General features: G+C 45.3%; 1 protein-coding gene across 1 annotated transcript in view; it reads left to right on the top strand.

Moving 5' to 3' along the window:
- Positions 1-23,205, top strand: part of LGR4 (leucine rich repeat containing G protein-coupled receptor 4) — a 90,589-nt gene that overhangs the window by 57,239 nt on the left and 10,145 nt on the right. Inside the window, exons 5-13 of the mRNA XM_044270327.1 lie at positions 9,821-10,036; positions 11,644-11,715; positions 16,497-16,565; positions 16,751-16,822; positions 19,495-19,566; positions 20,292-20,360; positions 22,224-22,295; positions 22,374-22,439; positions 23,123-23,194. Coding sequence (XP_044126262.1) covers positions 9,821-10,036; positions 11,644-11,715; positions 16,497-16,565; positions 16,751-16,822; positions 19,495-19,566; positions 20,292-20,360; positions 22,224-22,295; positions 22,374-22,439; positions 23,123-23,194 — 780 coding nt within the window. The remainder of the gene's footprint in view (positions 1-9,820; positions 10,037-11,643; positions 11,716-16,496; positions 16,566-16,750; positions 16,823-19,494; positions 19,567-20,291; positions 20,361-22,223; positions 22,296-22,373; positions 22,440-23,122; positions 23,195-23,205) is intronic.

The raw sequence follows: 23,205 nt of genomic DNA on the forward strand, positions 1-23,205 counted from the left end.
AGAGGGATTCAGACTAGAATTCCTCTCCTACCCCCAAAATTTCTTCACCCGCACTCCAACTCCGAAAGATCCCTTAAAGTCCACAGTGTTAGAGGCAGAGGTTCAGTTGTTATTGGACAAAGGAGTCGTTTGTCAGGTTCCAATAGAAGAGGAGGGCAGGGGGTATTATTCCCCACTCTTTCTGGTAAGGAAACCCAATGGGACGTTTCGGATGATTTTAAATCTAAAACGTTTGAACAAGTTCCTGAAATACAAAAGATTCCGGATGGAGACTATAAAGACAACTATAGACCTACTATACAAGGACTGCTGGATGGCAAGTGTAGACTTAGAGGATGCTTATTACCACATCCCTATTCATCCCTCCTCCCAAAAGTATTTGAGAACGGCAGTCCAAGTAAAGGGCCAGCTTCTACATCTTCAATACAGGGCCCTCCCGTTTGGGGTCTCACAAGCCCCGAGAATTTTTACAAAGGTTGTGGCGGAGATGGTGGCTTTCCTCCGATTGTCCAGGATAGTGTTGGTACCCTATCTGGACGACTTTTTGTTCATAGCCCAGACAAAGGTACAGTTACAGACGGATCTTGTTCTGGTGTGTTCCCTATTGAAAGATCTGGGATGGAAGGTCAATCGAGAAAAATCTTGCCTAACCCCCTCTCAAAATTGCATATTTCTAGGGATGCAGCTGGACTCCATAGCCCAGAAAACGTTCCTTCCTCCAAAAAAGGTAATTTCAACAAAGGAACATGTTTGGATACTTTTCCGCTCCTTCCGATGCTCCATCAGAGAGGCGATGGCAGTATTGGGGCACCTGACGGCCACGATTCCCGCCGTACCGTTTGCTCAGATTCACACAAGATCGTTACAGTGGGATATCTTAAAGATATGGAATGGTCTTCCACAGACGCTAGAGGAAAAATTTCATCTCTCCTCCAGAGCAAGGTATTCCCTCCTATGGTGGACATCCGAGAAAAATCTCTCGACAGGAATGCCCTGGTCCTTCATAGAACCCATACGGATAACTACAGACGCCAGTCCGTGGGGTTGGGGGGCTCATTCAGATGGGAATTATTGGCAGGGAAGATGGGATTTAAGAACCAGAGCCTGCACATCAAATTACAAGGAACTCAAGGCAGTAGAAAGAGTTCTAACAGTGGCAGTTCCAGAAGTCTTAGACAAAAGGCTGGTCTTTTACTCGGACAATTCGACGACGGTGGCCTATATAAATCACCAGGGCGGAACAAAGATACCATCCCTGATCTTCCTCTGCCAGGAAATCTTCAAAATAGCAGAAGACAGGAACCTGCTCATATCAGCAGTGCATCTGAAGGGAAAAGAGAACACGGTGGCAGACTTTTTGAGCCGAGTGGAACTCAGTCAGGCAGAGTGGAGTCTGAACGGAGAAGTTTTTTCCCAGATTGTCTTAAAGTTTGGGACCCCAACTATAGACCTCTTTGCTACCCGGAAGAACAGAAAGACGGAGAGGTTCTTCTCTTTAAATCGCACAGAGAGTCCTACAGCAGTGGACAGCCTGGCCCAGGATTGGAGCCGGGAACACGGCTATGCCTTCCCGCCTATTTCTCTAATTCCACAGGTGCTGAAGAAGGTACGGAGGGAAGGAGCCTCTATAATCCTGGTAGCTCCGAAATGGCCCAAAAGAATCTGGTACTCCACCCTGTTAAATCTAGCCAGAGGCCCCCCCTGGATGATCCCTCCCAGGGAGGACCTCCTCTCCCAAGGGCCTGTATGCCATCCGAATCCGGAGATTCTCCAGTTGGCAGTGTGGAGTCTGACAGGGACATCTGGTTGAGGAGAGGGCTTTCTAACAAAGTTGTTTCCACCCTTCTAGGCAGTAGGAAAGCTACAACGGCCAGGAAGTATAATAGGGTTTGGAATATCTTTACTTCCTTTCTAGGGTCCAGCCCTGATCCATTTAGCCCTCCAGAGATACCTAAAGTTTTGGACTTTTTACAGGCAGGTTTAGACAAGGGACTCAAGGCCTCCACCTTAAAAGTCCAGGTGTCGGCTTTGAGCTATTTTTTCGACTATCAGTTAGCAATCCATCCTTGGGTCAGACGTTTCCTTTCTGCCGCGGCCAGAATCCATCCTTCCGTAAGACCTCTTTCCCCCCCATGGGACCTAAACAGGGTCTTGACAGCCCTAACCGATAAACCCTTTGAACCCTTGTTAGAAATCCCAATCGACATCCTGTCCATAAAAATGGCCTTTCTCCTGGCAATTACCTCTGCTAGGAGGATCTCGGAGATCCAGGCCTTCTCAGCACATCCACCTTATACTATCATACAGGATGATCAGGTAGTGATCAGGCCCCTGCCTTCCTTCCTTCCCAAGGTGGTTTCGGATTTCCACAGGAGCCAGGACATTGTGCTACCTTCGTTTTTCCCTAAACCTTCCAATAGCAGGGAAAAAAGTTTTCATTGCTTGGACGTTAGAAGATGCTTGTTAATATACCTTGATGCTACGGCTTCCTGGAGGAAAGACGAGAACCTTCTTGTCCAGTTTCTAGGTGGGAATAGGGGTAAAAAAGCTTCCCGCGGGGTTATTGCCAGATGGGTAAAGAAGGCCATAACGAAGGCTTACATCGCCTTGGGTCTTTCCCCTCCTTCTGGGTTCGGGGCCCATTCCACTCGGTCGGTGTCTACCTCATGGGCGGAAAGGGCTGATGTGTCTTTAGCTCAGATTTGTAGGGCAGCTACTTGGAGTTCCCCTCATACCTTTCTCAAACATTATAGGTTACAGCTCCATTCTGACGCCTCGTTTGGCGAGAAGGTCCTTCAAGCTGTGGCCCCCCCCTAGACTCTACTTATAGTCTATCTCGCACTGGGTGCCGTCATGGGTGAGGGGAAAGCAACATTACTTACCGGTAATCGTTTTTCTCGATACCCATGACGGCACCCGATAGTTCCCTCCCCGTATACAGATATATATACAGATATTTGTATATAAAAGATTATGTGTGTATATATATATATATATATATATATAGGATATCAGTCAGGTCTATATGAAGTAATATAGATTTGTAAAAAAAAAAAAAAAAAAAAAGGGGGTCCTTAATCCCTTATCACTCTCTCCGGAGAACAATTTATTTCTTCCACTGGTGTTGGGTGGAGGTGTGTCCTTTTTATCTTCTCAGGTTTCCTGTCCTGATGGGAGGTCCTGAGTCGCACTGGGTGCCGTCATGGGTATCGAGAAAAACGATTACCGGTAAGTAATGTTGCTTTCTTCAATATAATATATACCATTGAAAACTGTATAATAATTCTTAAAGGAGCAGTAGACAACTCCTTGTTGTATGTCGCACATAACCTGAAAAGGACTGCAGAACAGCCTGTGACATAGCGAAATAGGGACCATGTAATGGTTTATTTTTCCTTACACTACACAGTGAAGAAAAGTGATTGAGGTATATGCTCCATGCAGCAAACACACCTGCAATCGGTTTGTCTGAGTGGTCTGCGATCTGGCGGATTGGGTGAAGAGCCATTTTGGCTTGGCAGCCACAAGAACCTATCAAATATTTGGGCGTTTTATTGGTTTAAGACAGCCAATTGACCATTCCAAAGTGATGGCGTCTAGTGGTTGCTACACATAAGAGGTCATTTTGGCTTTGTGGTCCACCATGGTTTGTGAAAAGTTGTTTTCATGTTGCTCAGAACATTGACGGTTATTCTGGATTCGGGGACTGACTCTCTGTCCATTTAGAAGGGCGATGGTGCAGTGTAGGCATGGACTGATTCACGTGGACAGGAGCAGGGTTTGGGTGACTGTACTAGTCCTATGCATATTACAGTGCAGAATATCTGCAAAAGGCCTACGTCGATAGTGTCAAAGCACAACCAATAGTTCTGGCTATTGAATTGGTTTTGAATGGTTCCAAGGGTTCATGCGATTTTTGTTTGAGACTTGTTGGTTGATGGGCTATGGGTGGATTTCTAACCCCACCACTTCAGTCTATTAACATTAGGCCATCTTGCTTGGCTATAGTGAAGGCATTTTCTTGACGTTTGACTAGTTTATCCCACCGGAAAATCCTCCTTTTGATCTTTGGGGGAGGTTTATGAATCTGGAAGAAGACGACAAAGAGGAACAGGTAATTTCTAGTCAGTTTTTTGACGAAGCCTCAGGCCTTTTGTATCCTGAGATATTTTAATGCACCTCTGTTTAAATACTCCTTTCTCTTAAGAAGGCAAAAATGATTCATCAACTCAGGATTATTTATTTGCATTAGGTAAGAAGCATGCAGGTGTCATTACGTAAGGGGAGTCATCTCTCAGGTCACTGCTTTGCATCAACAGTGTATTTTGAGACTATCTTTCTTGGCTTGTAAAAATAATACTGACACATTCAGAAGCCTTCAAGCGACTTGTCAAAGTGACAGGAGGATTGATGTGAAGGGAATTAGTCTTTCTATATGGTGTACTCTTTATAAGAGCAAGGAATGCAAAGTTATCCTTATGCCTGTCTTTATTATTTACAATCAAAGTATTGCTCTGTGGATGATTGGTGTCAGTGGTAAAAATGTATGACCTACCTTCCTCTGTTGGAGATTGTTTTGAATGGCCTTTGTATATAGGGGTTATCCAGGAGTATATAAACCTAGCTAAGTAATAGACACATTTTTTTAAATTAGGAAAAATTAGCGTTTGTTCCATTCTAATTTGATGGTCCTATCCATTGTCTGTCTATAGTTATTAAACCACCCCACCAATCTGAAGGTGGTTGTGAAGATCTGCACTTGGGCTGAAGATGGTTGAGGTAGGCAACTATGCTGTTCAGCTAGTTAACTAGCAAGTTTTGCGATTTTTCACAAAAGGATTACTTTTGGATGGCATTCTTCCAATGGGCTTTCCCCATATTAGTATTTTTAGAATGTATCCATAGAGTGTTGTGCTTTGATATGGTTCATGGCTAACCTCTAGGAGGGTAAATACAAGTAAATGTTGATTTTGATTTGAGGAGGGAAATGTTTCACAAATTGAAAAGGCAATCCAAGTTCATTGAAAGACCAGAAAAGGTGGTGATACACATTAGATGGAAGTGGATGATTGAACAGTTGTTTGATAGAACAATCATCTGGTGGGTGAATGATCATTCTGCCAACAAAGCCGTACACATTTTAGTCTATATTGGCTATTACTGTCATTCACCTTGGCCATACATATTCGGTGATACTGGGTGAAGGACTAGCGTTTTTGTTTTTTTTCTGGAAAAGTTATTTCATGGAAAGATTGTTCTTGAAGTAGCGACTGTCTGACAAATTTACATATTAGTCCATATTGGTCGTTACAGCTGTTCAAACTACCTATACAGGTTCAATAAAACCAGGTACTGGATAAAAGATCGTTCTGGGAAAATTTTTACAAAGAAAGTTCTTTAGTTAGACTATCGGATGAAAATGTTGTTCATTTCAGGCGACAGTGGTCTCATCGTTCAGCTGAAACGCTCATCTGGTAAATTTCACCCGTTTTGGTTGGAATTGTCCTTTTGTCATCAAGTTTAAATTAATATTCATGGCCACTTTTTAAAGTTGTTTCCTAATTGTTTATCTGGCTAGACGTATTTGAGCCTGTGGTTTCCCCCAAGATATGTGGTGCCAGAGGTGTCTGGATAGGGCTTATCGTGTTGTTCATTCAGTCTAGCCAGAAGTCTAGGCATCTCATGGAGTTGAAGAAGATAGCTGTTGGCCAGACATCTTATAGCTATGACCATCTTTCATCTCAGAAGCTGGCAAAAAAAAAGCAACCTTTTTTTGTCGTGTCCCCCCCCCCCCCCCCCCCCCCCCCCAAAACACAAATTCTCTAAATTAAGTTAAGATGGATGAGAACTCTGCAACCAGAATTGAAGCTTCAGTTTACCTCAGACGAAGAAGACAATCTAACATGTCTACAGCTGTTCCAAGGATTTCATATGTTCCCGGCGACAGGATGGATAATGCCTACAGTCATCAGCCTTTGTTTTACTTTTTGAAAGGAACAAAATGGCAACTGTTGTCCGTTCCATCTTCATTTTTCAGCTGACCGTAACTGAGAAAGGAGAAAGATTGGAGATCTGTAAATGATCTCTGGCTGCTTTTGTTTTGAGAAGTGTAATGCTTGGGTAGCGTGACCATTAATCACTAACGTGACAGGAAAGTGCAGGTGTTTTCTGTTTATCTAGGAGGGAGCCTGTCAACTTTAAGTGTAACTTAGGTTCTGCCACAGGGGCATCAGCCCAAGTTTCCATTTTAACCCTTTTCAGGTTGGAGAGGCCCACCTCATGTTCTTTGTTCTCAAGCGCAACTTCATCATTTTCCCAGTTCAAAGTATCCCGTAACTGAGGATTAATTAAAACATCCAGTGTAACGTGATAGCCTAGGTGGGGCGCTGGTTTAAAGCTTAGCTCTTTGTTATAAACGGTGCTGTGATCTCTACTGAATGATGATGATTTAGACTCTGCTCGATTGATGTTATTTAGGCTCCAAAACACACATAAACAGCTTGTCGTGAAGCAGAGGGGAAGCGCCAGGGCAGGACGCTTTCTGGTAAATTCATATGTTTGTTGGAAGGTTCTTTGAAGTCGGCGAGCGACGCTGATGCATTTTCTGTTTATTGGTCTTTTGCAACAAGCTGCACTGAATTAAATGGGGGAAAATTCACATGTCCATGGTATAAAGGGGGAGGGGGTTCTGGTTTAAAATAGGTTTTTCAGATATTTGATAAAGATAAAAAAATCCCCTTTTGGATCTTCCCTTATTATGCAGAGTGGATAGTGGATGGCTCACTCTAAAGGACCTATCCTGTTGGTGCATGTACAATCCGTTGATTTCTAATGGGCTCCTTTGGGGAATGGTTTTCATTAGAGATGCTGGTTGTGTTTCCCAACATTTAGGAAATGTTCCTCTATCTAGATTGGATAGTGGTCAGAACGTCTCACTCTGTACATGCACCAACACGATGGGTTTTTCAATCTGTTAATTTTTAATGGCGAACACCTGGAGGGGTGGGGGGTAATGGTTTTTATTGAAGAGATCAAGGTGATTTATGTAGACTTACATACAGGAAATGCACCATGGGAAAACGTATGCAAATTGGCTTTCTTTCCAAAGGAAGAAAGCTATATGTTATATTAGCCAAACCAGATACACTCCTGTAGACAACTGTTTGTAGTTCGGTTGATATGGGAGAGTTTTCTTCCCTCTGGAGGAGAGCTAATTGACTGACATACAGTGGGCACCAAGTAATTCTTCATTAGTCTTGGTGCTGCATGGAAGTTTTACACTTTCTTCATAGGTTTTCCTATCAGTTCTAGCTGATTTATCTAAAAAAAAAAAAAAAAAAAAAAGTTTCTAATAATCCTATTCAACCACTTCCTAGTTGTATATGATTTTGGAACGCTTGGGGTCTACTTGTGTAGTACCCGTTGTCTCCAATCATTTCATTCTCCAGTTTTTGTGGATCACAAACTCCTAGTATGAGCTGGGAGACCACCAACCACATGGAGTTGTGGATGAAACGGGCCTATCTGTTTCTTCTTTTCAGAATAGATATGCAGCACAGCATTGATGGGCATGCAACTTTAATGGATTCTCTCGATCAGGATGTTGAAACCACAGAGCATGGTGACCAGGCACCAAGAACAATGTAGTGCCAGTGTTGCATTTCATGTATTTCACAATCTTTGGGCAGTGCCGTTACTTCTACAAGTGTATAATGGGATGGAAAAATGAATCACACCAGCAATGAAGGCAATATGGATAGGGATGAGCGAACCCCAACCTCGCCGGGTTCAGGTAGTGAAGGAATTCTGGATTCCGTTACAACAGAATGTAACGAAATTCGTTGACTGAATGCAAAATGGTAGCCTTCAAGAGGCATTCAGTTTTGATTTGTCATAATACAGGTCTATGGCCAAGCATAACAGATGCGTCTGTTTTCATATTCAGTTATAACGAAATCCATAACTGAATTCCTTCACTACCCGAACCCGGTGAGGTTCAGGTTCGCTCATCCCTAAATATGGACAATCGCACTACAGTCGTGGCCAAAAGTTTTGAGAATTACATAAATATTGGAAATTGGAAAAGTTGCTGCTTAAGTTTTTATAATAGCAATTTGCATATACTCCAGAATGTTATGGAGAGTGATCAGATGAATTGCATAGTCCTTCTTTGCCATGAAAATTAACTTAATCCGAAAAAAACCTTTCCACTGCATTTCATTGCTGTCATTAAAGGACCTGCTGAGATCATTTCAGTAATAGTCTTGTTAACTCAGGTGAGAATGTTGACGAGCACAAGGCTGGAGATCATTATGTCAGGCTGATTGGGTTAAAATGGCAGACTTGACCTGTTAAAAGGAGGGTGATGCTTGAAATCATTGTTCTTCCATTGTTAACCATGGTGACCTGCAAAGAAACACGTGCAGCCATCATTGCGTTGCATAAAAATGGCTTCACAGGCAAGGATATTGTGGCTACTAAGATCGCACCTCAATCAACAATTTATAGGATCATCAAGAACTTCAAGGAAAGAGGTTCAATTCTTGTTAAGGCTTCAGGGCGTCCAAGAAAGTCCAGCAAGCGCCAGGATCGTCTCCTGAAGAGGATTCAGCTGTGGGATCGGAGTGCCACCAGTGCAGAGCTTGCTCAGGAATGGCAGCAGGCAGGTGTGAGCGCATCTGCACGCACAGTGAGGCGAAGACTTTTGGAAGATGGCCTGGTGTCAAGAAGGGCAGCAAGCCTCTTCTCTCCCAAAAAAATATCAGGGACAGATTGATCTTCTGCACAAAATATGGTGAATGGACTGCTGAGGACTGGGGCAAAGTCATATTCTCCGATGAAGCCTCTTGCGATTGTTTGGGGCATCAGGAAAAAGGCTTGTCCGGAGAAGAAAAGGTGAGCGCTACAATCAGTCCTGTGTCATGCCAACAGTAAAGCATCCTGAGACCATTCAAGTGTGGGGTTGCCTCTCATCCAAGGGAGTGGGCTCACTCACAATTTTGGTCAAAAACACAGCCATGAATAAAGAATGGTACCGCAACTTCTTCCAACAACAGTTCGGTGAAGAACAATGCATTTTCCAGCACCATGGAGCACCGTGCCATAAGGCAAAAGTGATAACGAAGTGGCTCGGGGACCAAAACGTTGACATTTTGGGTCCATGGCCTGGAAACTCCCCAGATCTTAATCCCATTGAGAATTTGTGGTCAATCCTGAAGAGGTGGGTGGACAAACAAAAACCCACTAATTCTGACAAACTCCAAGAAGTGATTATGAAAGAATGGGTTGCTATCAGTCAGGAATTGGCCCAGAAGTTGATTGAGAGCATGCCCAGTCGAATTGCAGAGGTCCTGAAAAAGAAGGGCCAACGCTGCAAATACTGACTCTTTGCATAAATGTCATGTAATTGTCGATAAAAGCCTTTGAAACGTATGAAGTGCGTGTAATTATATTTCACTACATCACAGAAACAACTGAAACAAAGATCTAAAAGCAGTTTAGCAGCAAACTTTGTGAAAACCAATTTCATTCTCAAAACTTTTGGCCACGACTGTACATTAGTAAGTGCCTTCGTGATAAGTGGCATTTGCTTAGGTGAGACAGCCCCTTTAATCAGAGCACTAAATATACTGTAGCCAAAGCCGTAGTTATATGAAACGAAGGCCGCATTCCCTTTAAGATGGTGTGCCAGGTGTACCCTTTAGCCTGCCAGTCTCTCTCCCCCCCCCCCCCCCCCCAAACACTGAAAGTATTTTTCATGTCTTCCTGTCCGGTAAACTTGGGCTGAACTGTTCTGATGAATTGAATGTCTCTCTTGCAGGCGACTAGACGCGAACCACATTGTCAGCGTGCCAGATGACAGCTTTGAGGGTCTCGTGCAGCTCAGGCATCTATGGCTGGATGACAACAGCTTAACGGAGGTGCCTGTGCGTCCACTCGGCAACCTCCCATCCCTTCAGGCCTTGACACTGGCTCTGAACAAAATCACTCACATACCAGATTATGCCTTCTCCAATCTCTCCAGCCTGGTCGTCTTGTAAGTATGTAGAGCGTGAATTACTAATCTGTCCGTATGCAAATGTCTGGATCAGGAGGCTTCCCTGCAGGTCGTCTGCAGAATGTGTGCTGCTGTCTATAGTAGCTTGCATGCTGTATGTGTGTGTCCTGCTACTGGAAGTATTTGGAGAAATGATCTGCATCTCTACCTACTGCATATAGAATATGTCTGGAGAAGAAATGTCTCTTCTATGTACTTTCTCATGCATTCCCATGCGCCCCTATGTACGGTATACACTCGTACAGTATATTTTCTCTTTATTTTTTTCATGCATAATTTCTTCTCATACAGTACATTATTGCTCTCGCTCTCTCTCGCTCTCGCTCTCGCTCGCTCTCTCTCTCTCTCGCTCTCTCTCTCTCGCTCTCTCTCTCGCGCTCTCTCTCGCTCTCTCTCTCGCTCTCTCTCGCTCTCTCTCTCGCTCTCTCTCGCTCTCTCTCTCGCTCTCTCTCGCTCTCTCTCTCGCTCTCTCTCGCTCTCTCTCGCTCTCTCTCGCTCTCTCTCGCTCTCTCTCGCTCTCTCTCGCTCTCTCTCGCTCGCTCTCGCTCGCTCTCGCTCGCTCTCTCGCTCTCGTTCTCTCTCTCGCTCGCTCTCTCGCTCTCGTTCTCGCTCTCGTTCTCTCTCTCGCTCTCGTTCTCTCTCTCGCTCTCGTTCTCTCTCTCGCTCTCTCTCTCGCTCTCGTTCTCGCTCTCTCTCTCGCTCTCGTTCTCTCTCTCGCTCTCGTTCTCGCTCTCGTTCTCTCTCTCGCTCTCATACATGTACTCTCATACATGTACTTTTTTACATGCACTCTCACTTTTACTGTAAATGTGCACTCTCGCTTACATGCATCCTCTTTCTTACTTACATGTTCTTTTTCCCATTTACTTACTCTCTGCTCATGCTTTCTTGCACTCGCACTCGCTCTGCGCTCTCACTTTCTCCAGCTCATGCTTTCTTGCACTCGCTCTGCGCTCTCACTTTCTCCAGCTCATGCTTTCTTGCACTCGCACTCGCTCTGCGCTCTCACTTTCTCCAGCTCATGCTTTCTTGCACTCGCACTCGCTCTGCGCTCTCACTTTCTCCAGCTCATGCTTTCTTGCACTCGCACTCGCTCTGCGCTCTCACTTTCTCCAGCTCATGCTTTCTTGCACTCGCACTCGCTCTGCGCTCTCACTTTCTCCAGCTCATGCTTTCTTGCACTCGCACTCGCTCTGCGCTCTCACTTTCTCCAGCTCATGCTTTCTTGCACTCGCACTCGCTCTGCGCTCTCACTTTCTCCAGCTCATGCTTTCTTGCACTCGCACTCGCTCTGCGCTCTCACTTTCTCCAGCTCATGCTTTCTTGCACTCGCGCTCGCTCTGCGCTCTCACTTTCTCCAGCTCATGCTTTCTTGCACTCACTCGCTCTGCGCTCTCACTTTCTCCAGCTCATGCTTTCTTGCACTCACACTCGCTCTGCGCTCTCACTTTCTCCAGCTCATGCTTTCTTGCACTCACACTCGCTCTGCCCATCTGTATTATATTTTTGTTATAGCTATAAGCAGGAAGCAGAATTAGATATCTGTGGCAGCTTTCTTTATCTGAACATTCCTTTATCATTTCCAGACACCTTCACAACAACAAGATCAAAACCCTCGCACCGCACTGCTTTGATGGGCTGGACAGTCTGGAGGCGCTGTAAGTACCTGCTCTTCTGCAGTACTCATCCATCGGCTTATTCTTTTCCTGGGATTAAGAGACTGATGGCATGAAGGCCGCGCGGCTGCGTATTATCAGGACATATTTCTTTCATTATAGATCTGTTACTTGAGGGCATGAGGCTCCAGGGATGGGTTTCAACACATTTACTTTACCATTCTCTTTGTACTGTGGGGGGAGGAAGACATTTCTTGGTAAATGCAAGAGAAGCCATCGTCCCTCCAGAAATTTCACCTTGGGTTTAGTTAGAGAGGCATGAGACACAGACTTTCCGTTTTCTAGACAGTTTCTGAAAAAAAAGCTGTCCTATTTTTCTAATTCTGGACAGTTCCTTTAAAAGTGGTTGTTCCAAGTATGGAAGATATCCCTTAGCACTGACTGCTGAGACCCCCATCCATCCCAAGAAGAGGAGGTCCCCTGTTCCAGTCCTGGTTTGTCGCTCTATTCATTCTTTATGGGACTGCCAGAAATAGCCAAGCACTGTTCTCCATCTCCAGGAGTCCCATAGATAATGAATGAAGCAGCAGGGCACATGCTCAGTGGGAACGTAGGACCACCGTCTCACCCCACTGATTATTCCTGCAAAGATGCAGTTTTGCTATAATTTGGTGAAATGCATTGCAAATTTTTTTTTATTGGACAGAAAACCCCAGATAAGGCCCACTCACTCAATCACTGGCCATACTAGTGACCCATATCGGCCACTGATGGACTGGGTAGGCTTTAAATGGGGGTTGAAATGGAACCAGGAAGTGGAGAGCAGCACGGACTGAACCAGCTTTATATCAGCCACGAGACGGGTCAACAAGGCAAATTAGGGTGATTTCTTATATTTAACCCTTTGTTGGCCCAAATATGTCGCCCCCCCCCCCCCCCCCCCCCCCAAAAAAAAAAAACTGTATAAGGCCTCTTGCACACAACCGTATGCCCTCCGAGATATATGGTCCGTGAGCGGACCCGGAGTGGCATTGATCGTGCGCATGGGAGTACACCGCATCATAGGTTACACACACATTGTAATCTATGATGCTGTGTGCTTCCGTGCGCACGATTAATGCAGGTCTGGGACATATGGCCCGCTCACGGACCATGTATCTTCGAGGGCATACGGTCGCGAGCAAGAGGCCTAATGCTGTAGAATATACTGATATATATGTAGTGGGAAATTAATCCTGCATTTTTGCCATGAAGCCCTTGCATACCCCATCAACATATGTCTGCTGTAATTCCGCTGTATAAGATGTGTTGCAAGTCAAGCTGAAATCCATTTGTTCCTCTTGACTTGTTAAACATAAGCATATCTATATTTGTTTCCTTCCCCTTATCCTGTGCCGCTTCGATTACGGTTATCGCCTCACACGGAAGCCGGGTGGGATGTATGAACATATATATAGGAAAGAAAAAAAAAAAAACTCTGTCTGTCCGTGTGACCGCAGCAATGCGGCTTCTAATTCAACCCAGGCAGACAGTCCCACAAAGGAGGAAGGTCTGAAAGAGACAATTAAGAATAAAAGTTATGCTTAAGCCAAACCGGTCCGGGAGATAGGATCAGTAAACGCTGCGGTGCCAGTCACTTCTTCTGATCACAGATTACACTGCAGATGGCGTCGTTCGTCTTGAAGAATTTTTCACTGCGTGCATTAAGGTTTGATTTTACGTTAATGAGGATGGAGCATATTTCCATGCCTGCATATTGCAGTATATAAGAGGCCAAACATTTAGGGTGTGTCCTAAGGATGAGCGAATTTTCTTAAAGTTTTTGTCCTAATCGGAAAAGAAATTCAATTTGGGTAGAATTTATTTAATCCCGAATCAAATGAAAGAGAAATTTTGGTGTGATTGTCCCTCATCAGAGCTTTAAAACCTACCTTGGCTTGACGAGAGGCCTTGGTCCGGATCCAGGGGGTGCTATTTCTCCTTATAGAGAGTACCTTAATTTATTTTATCGGGGAATGTAGTCTACACGGTAATCAGCAAGAAAATTAACACCTGGTGTATTTTTTTGGGCTGATTTTTCTGCGATGTATGAAGGCATCATTAGATTTCCCTTTCTTTGGAAGGAAAGCATATTCGCATATCTTTTTTTTTTTTTTTCAGAAAAATTGGCTAATTGCCCCAAAATTTCTCTCTTGCTCTCAAAAAATTCTACTGAAACGAACCTGAAGAAATTCTGATTCTACCAAATCAGATTTTATTTTTTTCAAAAATTTGTTTTCGGTTGAAAAAACCCACGGGTCTAACTAATTGATTTGCTCGTCTCTAGTTTGTCCTATATCGCCTTTTAAGGTCACCTTAGGGGCGTCTCCAGCATTGAATCCCCTCAGTTATAGTGGGCAAACTCTATCAGCAAGACACTGGGCAGACTTAATTTTTAGAAGGGTGATCCAGTAACAGATCGGCAGGGGTACAACTCCTGACATCTGCAGGAGCTTTGCCACCAGAAGGACATGGCTCTGTCAGCTGTGTAGTGGTCATGCCTGGTTACTGCAGCGCGGCTGCTTCAGTCCACAATGGACACGGGCACATGCGACGCTGCAGCCAGTCATTGTGACCTGCCCCCCCCCCCCCCAAAGCGGTGTCGGCCATCTCTCCCAACTCCCCCATACACATACAGGATCGGCTCGACCCAGTGTGTGTGTTTTCTGTGGGGAGAGAGGAGAAAGCCGCCGCCGCTGCTCCTCTCCTTGGAGAATAGAGGGATTGAGCATTGAGAAGCCAGAAGCTCCTCATACTCGTTCAGTTGTTCACCAAGGGGAACAGGGGGTTCTGCTAACAGCCCGTTACCTGTCGTTTTCCATAGAACTACAGGTTATTTTACGGCATCGGCGGAACTGGATAAACCGAACATGTATGTGTATGGGGGAACCAGGAGAGGGAGGTGTCATTCAGCTGACAACTACTGAATGTGTATGGCCAGCTTAAAGGGGGTGTTCTGGTTGTAGCAATGTATTCCCTATCCACATGGTAGGGGATAAATATTAGATCCGCTGAGGTCCTACCTCTACAAACAGTTAAACAACAAACCCGGCTCTGCTGCATCTGCACCCATACGGCTTTCTTCAGTCTCGTGGTGGCCATCTCCGCCTGTCGTTCTTTCCTTGCCTTACTACACGGCATGCATGAAGCTGCTGGTCTGAACTGAGCTGACCCCTGGCCATTGTTCTGCTGGATCAGATATAAACTGCACACTGAAGGAAGTAATTAAAGATGGAAAGACAAATACTGTGGTGTAACCAGGGGATCAAGGATACCACTGATTGTGTGTACACGCCAGCCGTTCCACCGTGTTTTAGGCGGATGTGTTTAAATATAATGTGCCTTTTTGTTTCTCTACTCAGTCAGTGTACAGTATGTGGGCACATTGTCTAATGTATCGAAATGGTTTATATATTTAAAGGGAATGTGTTGGCATAGAATGACATTGCTTAAATCGTATTTTTTTGCATTTGTGCCATTTTTTACCTGATCTGAATTCACAGCACCGTATGGATCTATAATGGTGTGAGTTCAGGTCAATTATAGGGATTGTACAGTGTAAACCTATCCTCGGGACAGGTCATCAATATCAGATCGGCAGGGGTCCGACTTCCGCAACGCCCGCCGATCAGCTATTTGAAGGGGTAGCGGCACTCATGTCAGTGGTAATTTTTTTGCTCTGTTTCATTTGCGGCACCAGCGCAGTGTAATTACAACTGCTCATCCCATACCCCCAATACCCCTATACACTATTAGGACCCATATATCTACGAGGGGGGTTCCCTATTTTTTACTTCCCTTTTAGGTCTCATGGACATAACCGATAAAAGTGCAAGAGGCCGTATGGAGTCCCTGGGGCTTGATATTGTGGAGCTGTACGGTTCCATATTACAGTATTCTCTCATAGAGGAATACCCCTTTAATACAGCATATGATGCCATTTTTACATATAGAATGCAACAGAAAAGAATATTAGGGATTGGGCACTACACTAAAGGGCGTCTGTCAGCAGTTCTGTACCTATTACACCGGCTGACCTGTTACATGTGCACTTGTCAGCTGAAGGCATCTGTGTTGGTCCCATGTTCCTATGTGCCCGCATTACTGAGGGTTTAATATATGCAAATGAGCCTCTAGGAGCAATGGGGGCGTTGCCATTACACCTAGAGGCTCTGCCTTTTGGTACTTTGACAGGATCAGGCAGTGTAACTATCCAGACGCCCCTTTCAGTCAAATTTGAGGGTGCGCCAGCTCTCCATACCATATGCATACATGCTCTGTTTGGCTGCGCATGTATGTGTTTTTAATGGGGAGAGAGGAGAAGGCTGCTGCCTTATCTCCTGGGAACAGAAAAGTATCCCGTTCAAAAAGGCAATTTTCCCCGATCCTTCCACCCCCCCGGTCACCTTCTGTCATGGGAGCGTTGGGAGCTTCCCATATACAAATGGGCATGTGAATCACGACCCCTCCAAAACCAGACCAAACTTTATTCTGTGTAATGTGAAATATTGATTATTTTGACTCTGATCACATCTGCGCATATTAGTGTAACTGTGCTCGATGGGCCCCTGTCACTTAGCGGTGGCATCCGTCATCTCGGCAGCAAGAAGAGCGCTGCATGCGGCAGGGTTTGTGCGGACGGATCCTCCGCTCACAGATGTGAACACAGCCTTGTGAGCTTCCATTATCTTAGGACATCTAGATTTGTGATTGTGGAATAGCGTATAGATTAACTGGTATGTGTTGTATATAAATTATACACGTTTTTTTCTTTCTTTTTTCAGTGACCTGAATTATAATAACCTCGTGGCGTTCCCGGATGTCATAAAGTCCCTGAGTAATTTAAAGGAGCTGTAAGTACTTGTCTATGGGATAAGCTGTTCCAGTTCAGGCTCCAGACTTGACAGTAGTCTGCCCGCCGACTCCCCTTTATCACAGCGTCCTGTAAATGTCAGGCTCCCCGGTGACGGATGCCCTTTTCGGATTTTGCATTTGTTGAATACTTGGCTAATCGTTGGTTATTTTTTCTTGTTTTCAGAGGCTTCCACAGCAATTCCATTACTACAATTCCTGATGGAGCGTTTGAGAAAAACCCTCTACTGAAAAGCATGTGAGTGGCTGCGGTGCGGGCGTGAGCTGCCTCTTGTACAGATTTCGCGCCATGCCACGAGGCTTTCTGGGCTAATATTTACATAGGGTTTCGTAAGCAGGTTAAGCAACCAGTTCATGAATGCAGAGTGCTGTGGCCGTATCACACATGACGAGCTTAGATACAAAGTCCCTGGAAATAATTAAGACACTCCTATCCAGTATATTAATGTGAAGCAGAATAATACGTGGTTAACCTCCTCCAGATCCGGGGTGGCCTCTGACCTATTGGAGAGTTGGCAGCAAATTTCCAGTTACATTTATTAGCCCATACAACCCCTTTGGTCACTTGTGGGATAAGTGGCACCGCTAGGTCTGGCAGCTGCTTATCTTCCCCCTTTTTGCAGCTGAACGGTCATGTAGATAGAAGATGTCAGAGAAAGTAGCTGTAAGCCAAAGCCATTTATTACGTGCCTGGGAAGCTTTAAGGTATTATCCTGTAATTTATATTGATGACCTATCCCCTGGATAGGTCATCAGTATCAAATCGGCGGGGTCCGACATCCAGGACTCCCACAGATCAGCTGTTAGAAGAGGCCGACGCTCCCGTGAGTGCCCCCGCCTCTTCCTAGGCCATGTGAGGTTACCGTACATCAGTGATATGGCCTAGTTGCAGCTCAGCCCCATCAAAGTCAATAGGGCTGAGGTGCAATACCAAGCACAACCACTATACAATGTATGGCGCTGTGCTTGGAAAGCTGCCAGGAGTCGGCTGCGCTCAGCAGAGCTCCGGTGAGCATGGCAGCTTCCTGATCCCCACCAATGTCCTAATGATGAACTATCCAGAGGATAGGTCATCGTTATCAGTTCCTGGATAACTCCTTTTAAAGGGGCTGTTCAGGGTTAGAAAAACATTGCACACCTGTCCACAAGTTGTGTGCGGTATTGCAGCTCAACCCTGTTCACTTCAATGTAGCTGATCCACAACAACCAACACAACCCATGGACAGAGGTGGCGCTGTTTTTTTGGAAGAAAGCAGCCATGCTTTGCTGATTCTAAGCTGGGTCTGGTTACTGTAGCGCTGTTCCCATCCAAGTGTATAGGAACAGGGCTGCAGTAACCAGACATGGCCACTACATGGCGGATGGAGCTGTTTAGTTCCAGTGCCGGAGTTTGTGAAAACAGCTGATGGACAGCGGCTTCTGGGAGTAGGACCCCACTAATCTGATATTTGTGACCTATCCTACAGAATGGATGATCAGTAAGTTAGTTCTGGAAAATCCCTTTTAAACTGCAGGATGTGTTTGTGAGCTTTGGTTGATTCATTCTAGGATGTTCTTTAGCTGGCAGGTGCTGATTTTTATTATCTACGTGGTGTCTTGTGCTACGACAATGTGTAGTCTATCTATTCGCATCTATCTGCAGCTCTTCAGATGTAGAGAAACGGTAACTATCAGCATACTCTTATCATGCTGGGAATTGCAGTCTCAATGGCTTAAAGGGACAGTTGTCAGTTTGTTTGTTTTTTTTGTTTTGTTTTTTACAAAGTTTGATTTCCGCAGTACTATACTATTGAAATAAAACATTGTCCTTCTTTAGCAGTCGGCACGCAGAAATAAAACTCCTACATAGACATATCCATCTACTGTGAGGGGAAACGTGTTATCTATCTGTTAGTAAAATAGTTCATTAGTAGAATTAGGCCCCATGCACACGGCCGTTGTTCACAGCCGTGTGCGGGCCGTGGAACCGCGGCCTGGATCCCTCCTGAGAGCAGGAGCGCACGGCGTCACTGGTTGCTATGACGCCGTGCGCCCCCTGCTGCCGGCACAGTACAGTAATACACTGGTACGATCTATACCAGTGTATTACTGTATTGGGGCGGCAGCAGGGAGCGCACGGCGTCATAGCAACCAGTGACGCCGTGCGCTCCTGCTCTCAGGAGGGATCCAGGCCGCGGTTCCACGGCCCGCACACGGCTGTGAACAACGGCCGTGTGCATGGGGCCTTAGGATAACAGTATTGTGTCTCGAGATGCACACAGACGTGCAGTGGACTAATCAGTGTAATTGGAAAGCTCTGAGTCACTCATTGCCCTTCCCTCTCGGGTCGCAGTGGACGGTCTACTTGAGCGAGACTTTTGCAAGTCCATACGGAGGAAGTTAAAGAGCCAGGACAGGAAGTAGAATACATGGCGTGACTTCAAAAAAATTATATTCAGCAAAACATGCACCTGTTTTTTGTTCACACAGAGGCTGTTAAAGGGGTTCTGCACTTTGTTTAATCTGATGATCTATCCTCTGGATAGATCATCAGCATCTGATAGGCGGGGGTCCGACACCCGGGACCCCCGCCAATCAGCTGTTTGAGAAGGCAGCGGTGCTCCAGCAGCGCCGCGGCCTTCTCACTGTTTACCGCCGGCCCAGTGACGTCACGACTAGTATCAACTGGCCTGGGCGTGGCTAAGCTCCATGCCTTCTCAAACAGCTGATCGTCGGGGGTCCCGGGTGTCAGACCCCCGCCGATCAGATGCTGATGATCTATCCAGAGGATAGATCATCAGTTTAAACAAAGTGCAGAACCCCTTTTAATATGTGATTTAAAAAAATAAATAAAAATAAAACATTTTGTGTTAAGATCCACAAGTTGCAGATCACCATTCTGTTCTTAAATATTTTTTATTTATTTTTTAGACAACTTTACGATAATCCTTTGTCTTTCGTTGGGAATTCAGCTTTCCAGAACTTATCAGACCTCCGCTTCTTGTAAGTACTAGTCTTTACTTTTACTAGGATGTGCGAAGTGATTATCATTTTAGAGGGGACAGATCTAATACCTGTCACATCGGAGCGTGTGCTCTAACTGTGTCCGCTCCAGGCAATCCTTTGTCAGCCAGTCCCAATATTGTATCCTATAAGGCTGTGTTCACACCTGAGCGTTTTACAGCACGTTCCTACGCGCTGTAAAACGCTCAACAAGGAGAAACCATTGCTTCCCTATGGGAATGGTTCTCACCTGGGCGTTTTACAGCGCGTACGATCGCGCTGTAGAACGCCCGACGCCCCAAGAAGTACATGAGCTTCTTTGGGGCGTCTTGTCGCGCGTTCCCGTAGATAGACTTTCGTACAAACGCCGGTACAATCGCGCATACAGAGCGCTCCTTTCAGAACGCTCAGGTGTGAACCCAGGGTAATTGAACAGAATGTCGCCGCGGATGACACTGAGGGGTATCGGAAGCTGACACCAGGAAGGATTGGGCCCCCATTTTGGTTTGGGGAAAAAGGATGGGAAAAATTCTGAGACGGTCCATATGTCTCACATGTACCCACGCCTAATTTTTATCAGTGTTACCAGCAGGACCGAATGTACCAGCCATGATGCCAAAACAGTAAAAATTTAGAAAATTCCCAATTTAATACAGTTGATGTAATAGAAACAGATGTAGGTGTAACCATGAGGCTGTGGCTGATGGACCTTTTCTTTCCACAAGGGTAATCCGAGGGGCGTCTGACATCCAGTGGTTTCCAAACCTGACGGGAACGGTCAATCTTGAAAGCCTGTGAGTATTTATTTTATTTATTATTAAAAAAAAATCTGCGGGTTCCTCTTCTCCAGTTACATCCAAAGCTGCATTCAAATTTGTCCAAGTTGTCACTGGGAACCCATCAGCCAGCAGACTGGCCTGCACAAATTGTAGTCGTTTACATCCAGCTAATGTTGGAGTGACTGGTTCAAACCTTCCATTGTACCACAGCAGAGACACGACGTGCAAAGGGCAGGAGTGATTTGTACAAAAATAAGGAAATTGAAGGGGATAGCATATTAAAAAAAAAATAATAATAAACTGCCAATTAAAGTAACTAGCATTATAGCTAATGGTCCTGAGCTGTAATACCAGGCACATACTATGGATGAGAGTGGCGCTGTTTCCTTTGTAATTCTTGCCTATTCCTTTAAAGGGAACCTGTCATGTGGATATTTGATTGTATATAATTAGTTAGATTATAATCATTAACTACTACAAAGTACCTTAGATGTATTCACTTACTGGTGTGACAGATGGTTACCTCATAATATACACACAAAGATGCCATATGCTAATGAGCTGATTTGAGTCCAGCGTGATGTCATTGAGTCCAGCGTATATTTAATTCAGGGCTATAGCCACTCCCCTGCCCACCTGCTGCTGATTCATATGGAAAATAACTGTCAATCTGTAGGCGGGAAGAGTCAGGAGCTCATGAATATTCATGACTCATCATTATCAGCTGGAGCTTTTCAATACAAGATGTTGGCAGATTGACTGGGTCAATTAAAGAAAGAGAATCAGTCACTTATTTATGTTGCCCTTATTATTTAGGACACCGTAAAACTGGTGACAGGTTCCCTTTAAATAAAGCTACTTGCTGAAAAGTCAGTTTTCTGTAGCACAGACCGCTCTGAGAGATGTATTATTCCCAGCAGGTTTTTAAGCTGGCCATAAACATTAGATAATAGTGGTCGCACTTCAAGGGGACCTTACCGTCTCTATATGGTGGTGTCCCAAGACAGATTTAGTGGAAGGCGGGGGGATCGGGCTTTTGAACTTCCAAGTTGTCCCCTATGCTTTTGTTCTCGGAAGAGATGAGCCTCCAGTACAGGTGTCTGGTGGTGGCTTACTGCCCTCTCCCCATTCAGGGCATATGCACACTCGGATGGGCCAAGCATGCATGTTTATTGAAGGGGTCAAGAGAGATGGCGGTCTGTCAAACGAGCATGCAGCTGACTAATGCCTAAAGTATACGGCCAGCTTTAGATGTGACTGCAGTGTAAGGCTATTTCTGTGTCCTCTCCTGACATGTCTGTTTTAGTAATAACAATTCTGTCTCTGTTGTGCCATCCCTCTATTATTCCTGCTACAAGTTATGAATGAATTGCCAGCAGTTTGCGCTTACGGTCCAGATGAGTGTTACCAGTTTAGGGGCGTTTCACTGCACAGTCTGACACTGGCAGCACCAATTAGTGTCATACTATGCTAGTAATTAATTCAGAACTTCTAGCAGGAATAACCAAGGAATGGCACAACGTAGAGTCATTAGAATAGATGCTCCAGAACTGTTATTACATGGGGAATGTCAGGAGAGGTGCGTAGTGGGTAGACCAGGGATCAGCAGCCTCCGGCACTCCAGCTTTTGTGAAACTACAACTCCCAGCATGCTCTATTCACTTCTATGGGAATTTTCAGAACAGCCGAGAAAGTGTGCATGCTGGGCATTGTAGTTTCACTGGCGTAGACCGTTCTGTGAACCTTTCCAATGACTACAAGCAGTTTGGAGCGATGTTCTCTGCGACCTTATCAGCATCTGCCGGGACCTCTACATTTATCCTGCCTTATCTTATCTCTACATCTCCTTTCCATGCACTTCTCTTCTGTGTTGTACAGGACCTTGACCGGCACCAAGATAAGAAGCATCCCACTGAACCTGTGCCAGGAGCAGAAGATGCTTCGATCTCTGTGAGTCCATGGCCAGTCTGCTAGTATTAGCCTTCGCTTTATGTGCTTTCATCTTGATTTAGATGCATTTCTTTCCAGGGACCTCTCCTACAACGAGATTACATCACTGACCGGACTGAAAGGCTGCGGCTTGCTGGAAGAAGTGTAAGGAGCAGTGGCTGCAGCCATTTCTATTACCTAGTGCAACTATTGTTCTATGTATTACTGGGGATCATCTTAAAGGGGTTGGCCCGTCTGGGACATTGAAAGCATAATGCTAGGATATGCCCCCTCTGGGACCCGCTCCTTTCTAAAGAATGCAGCCTCTAAAATGAACCGAGAGCAACCGGACACTCACCGCCACCCTCCATTCACCTCTATGGGAGTTCTGAAAATGGGCAAGCACCGATTTGGCCATTTCCAGCAATCCCATTGTGGTGAATGGAAAAGTAGCCCTGCCTGCGTGGTGCTTTTCTCCATTCGTCGCTATGGGACCTCCAAAAACAGCAGAGGGTGCTCACTTGGTTATTTTTGGAACTTCCATAGCTGTGAATGGAGAGCACGTCACACATGCATGGCCACCTGTCCACTCGCCGCTATTGGATCTCCCCATGGTGGTGAATGAAGGGTGGCTGCTCCTGAGCGGGGAGCTCTCCTTCACTTCAGGGGCCCCATTCTGGAGATAGGTGCAGGTCCCACCTATTAATGTCTTAGATGGGAATGCTCCTTTAATAGAAAGCAGAGACACCTCTGAGCTTTTACCGAAGCATCCTCTATTAAACCTGTGTGTCTTTCGCTTGGGTTATAACAACCTTTTAATATTCACTTTGATTTTTTGACTTTTACAGTTCCCTGCAGCACAATCAAATCACAGAGGTTCAAAACGAGTCTTTACAAGGCCTGACCTCCCTCCGCATCCTGTAAGTACCTT

Source organism: Bufo gargarizans, chromosome 10 (assembly GCF_014858855.1).
Source record: "Bufo gargarizans isolate SCDJY-AF-19 chromosome 10, ASM1485885v1, whole genome shotgun sequence".
Taxonomy (NCBI): domain Eukaryota; kingdom Metazoa; phylum Chordata; class Amphibia; order Anura; family Bufonidae; genus Bufo; species Bufo gargarizans.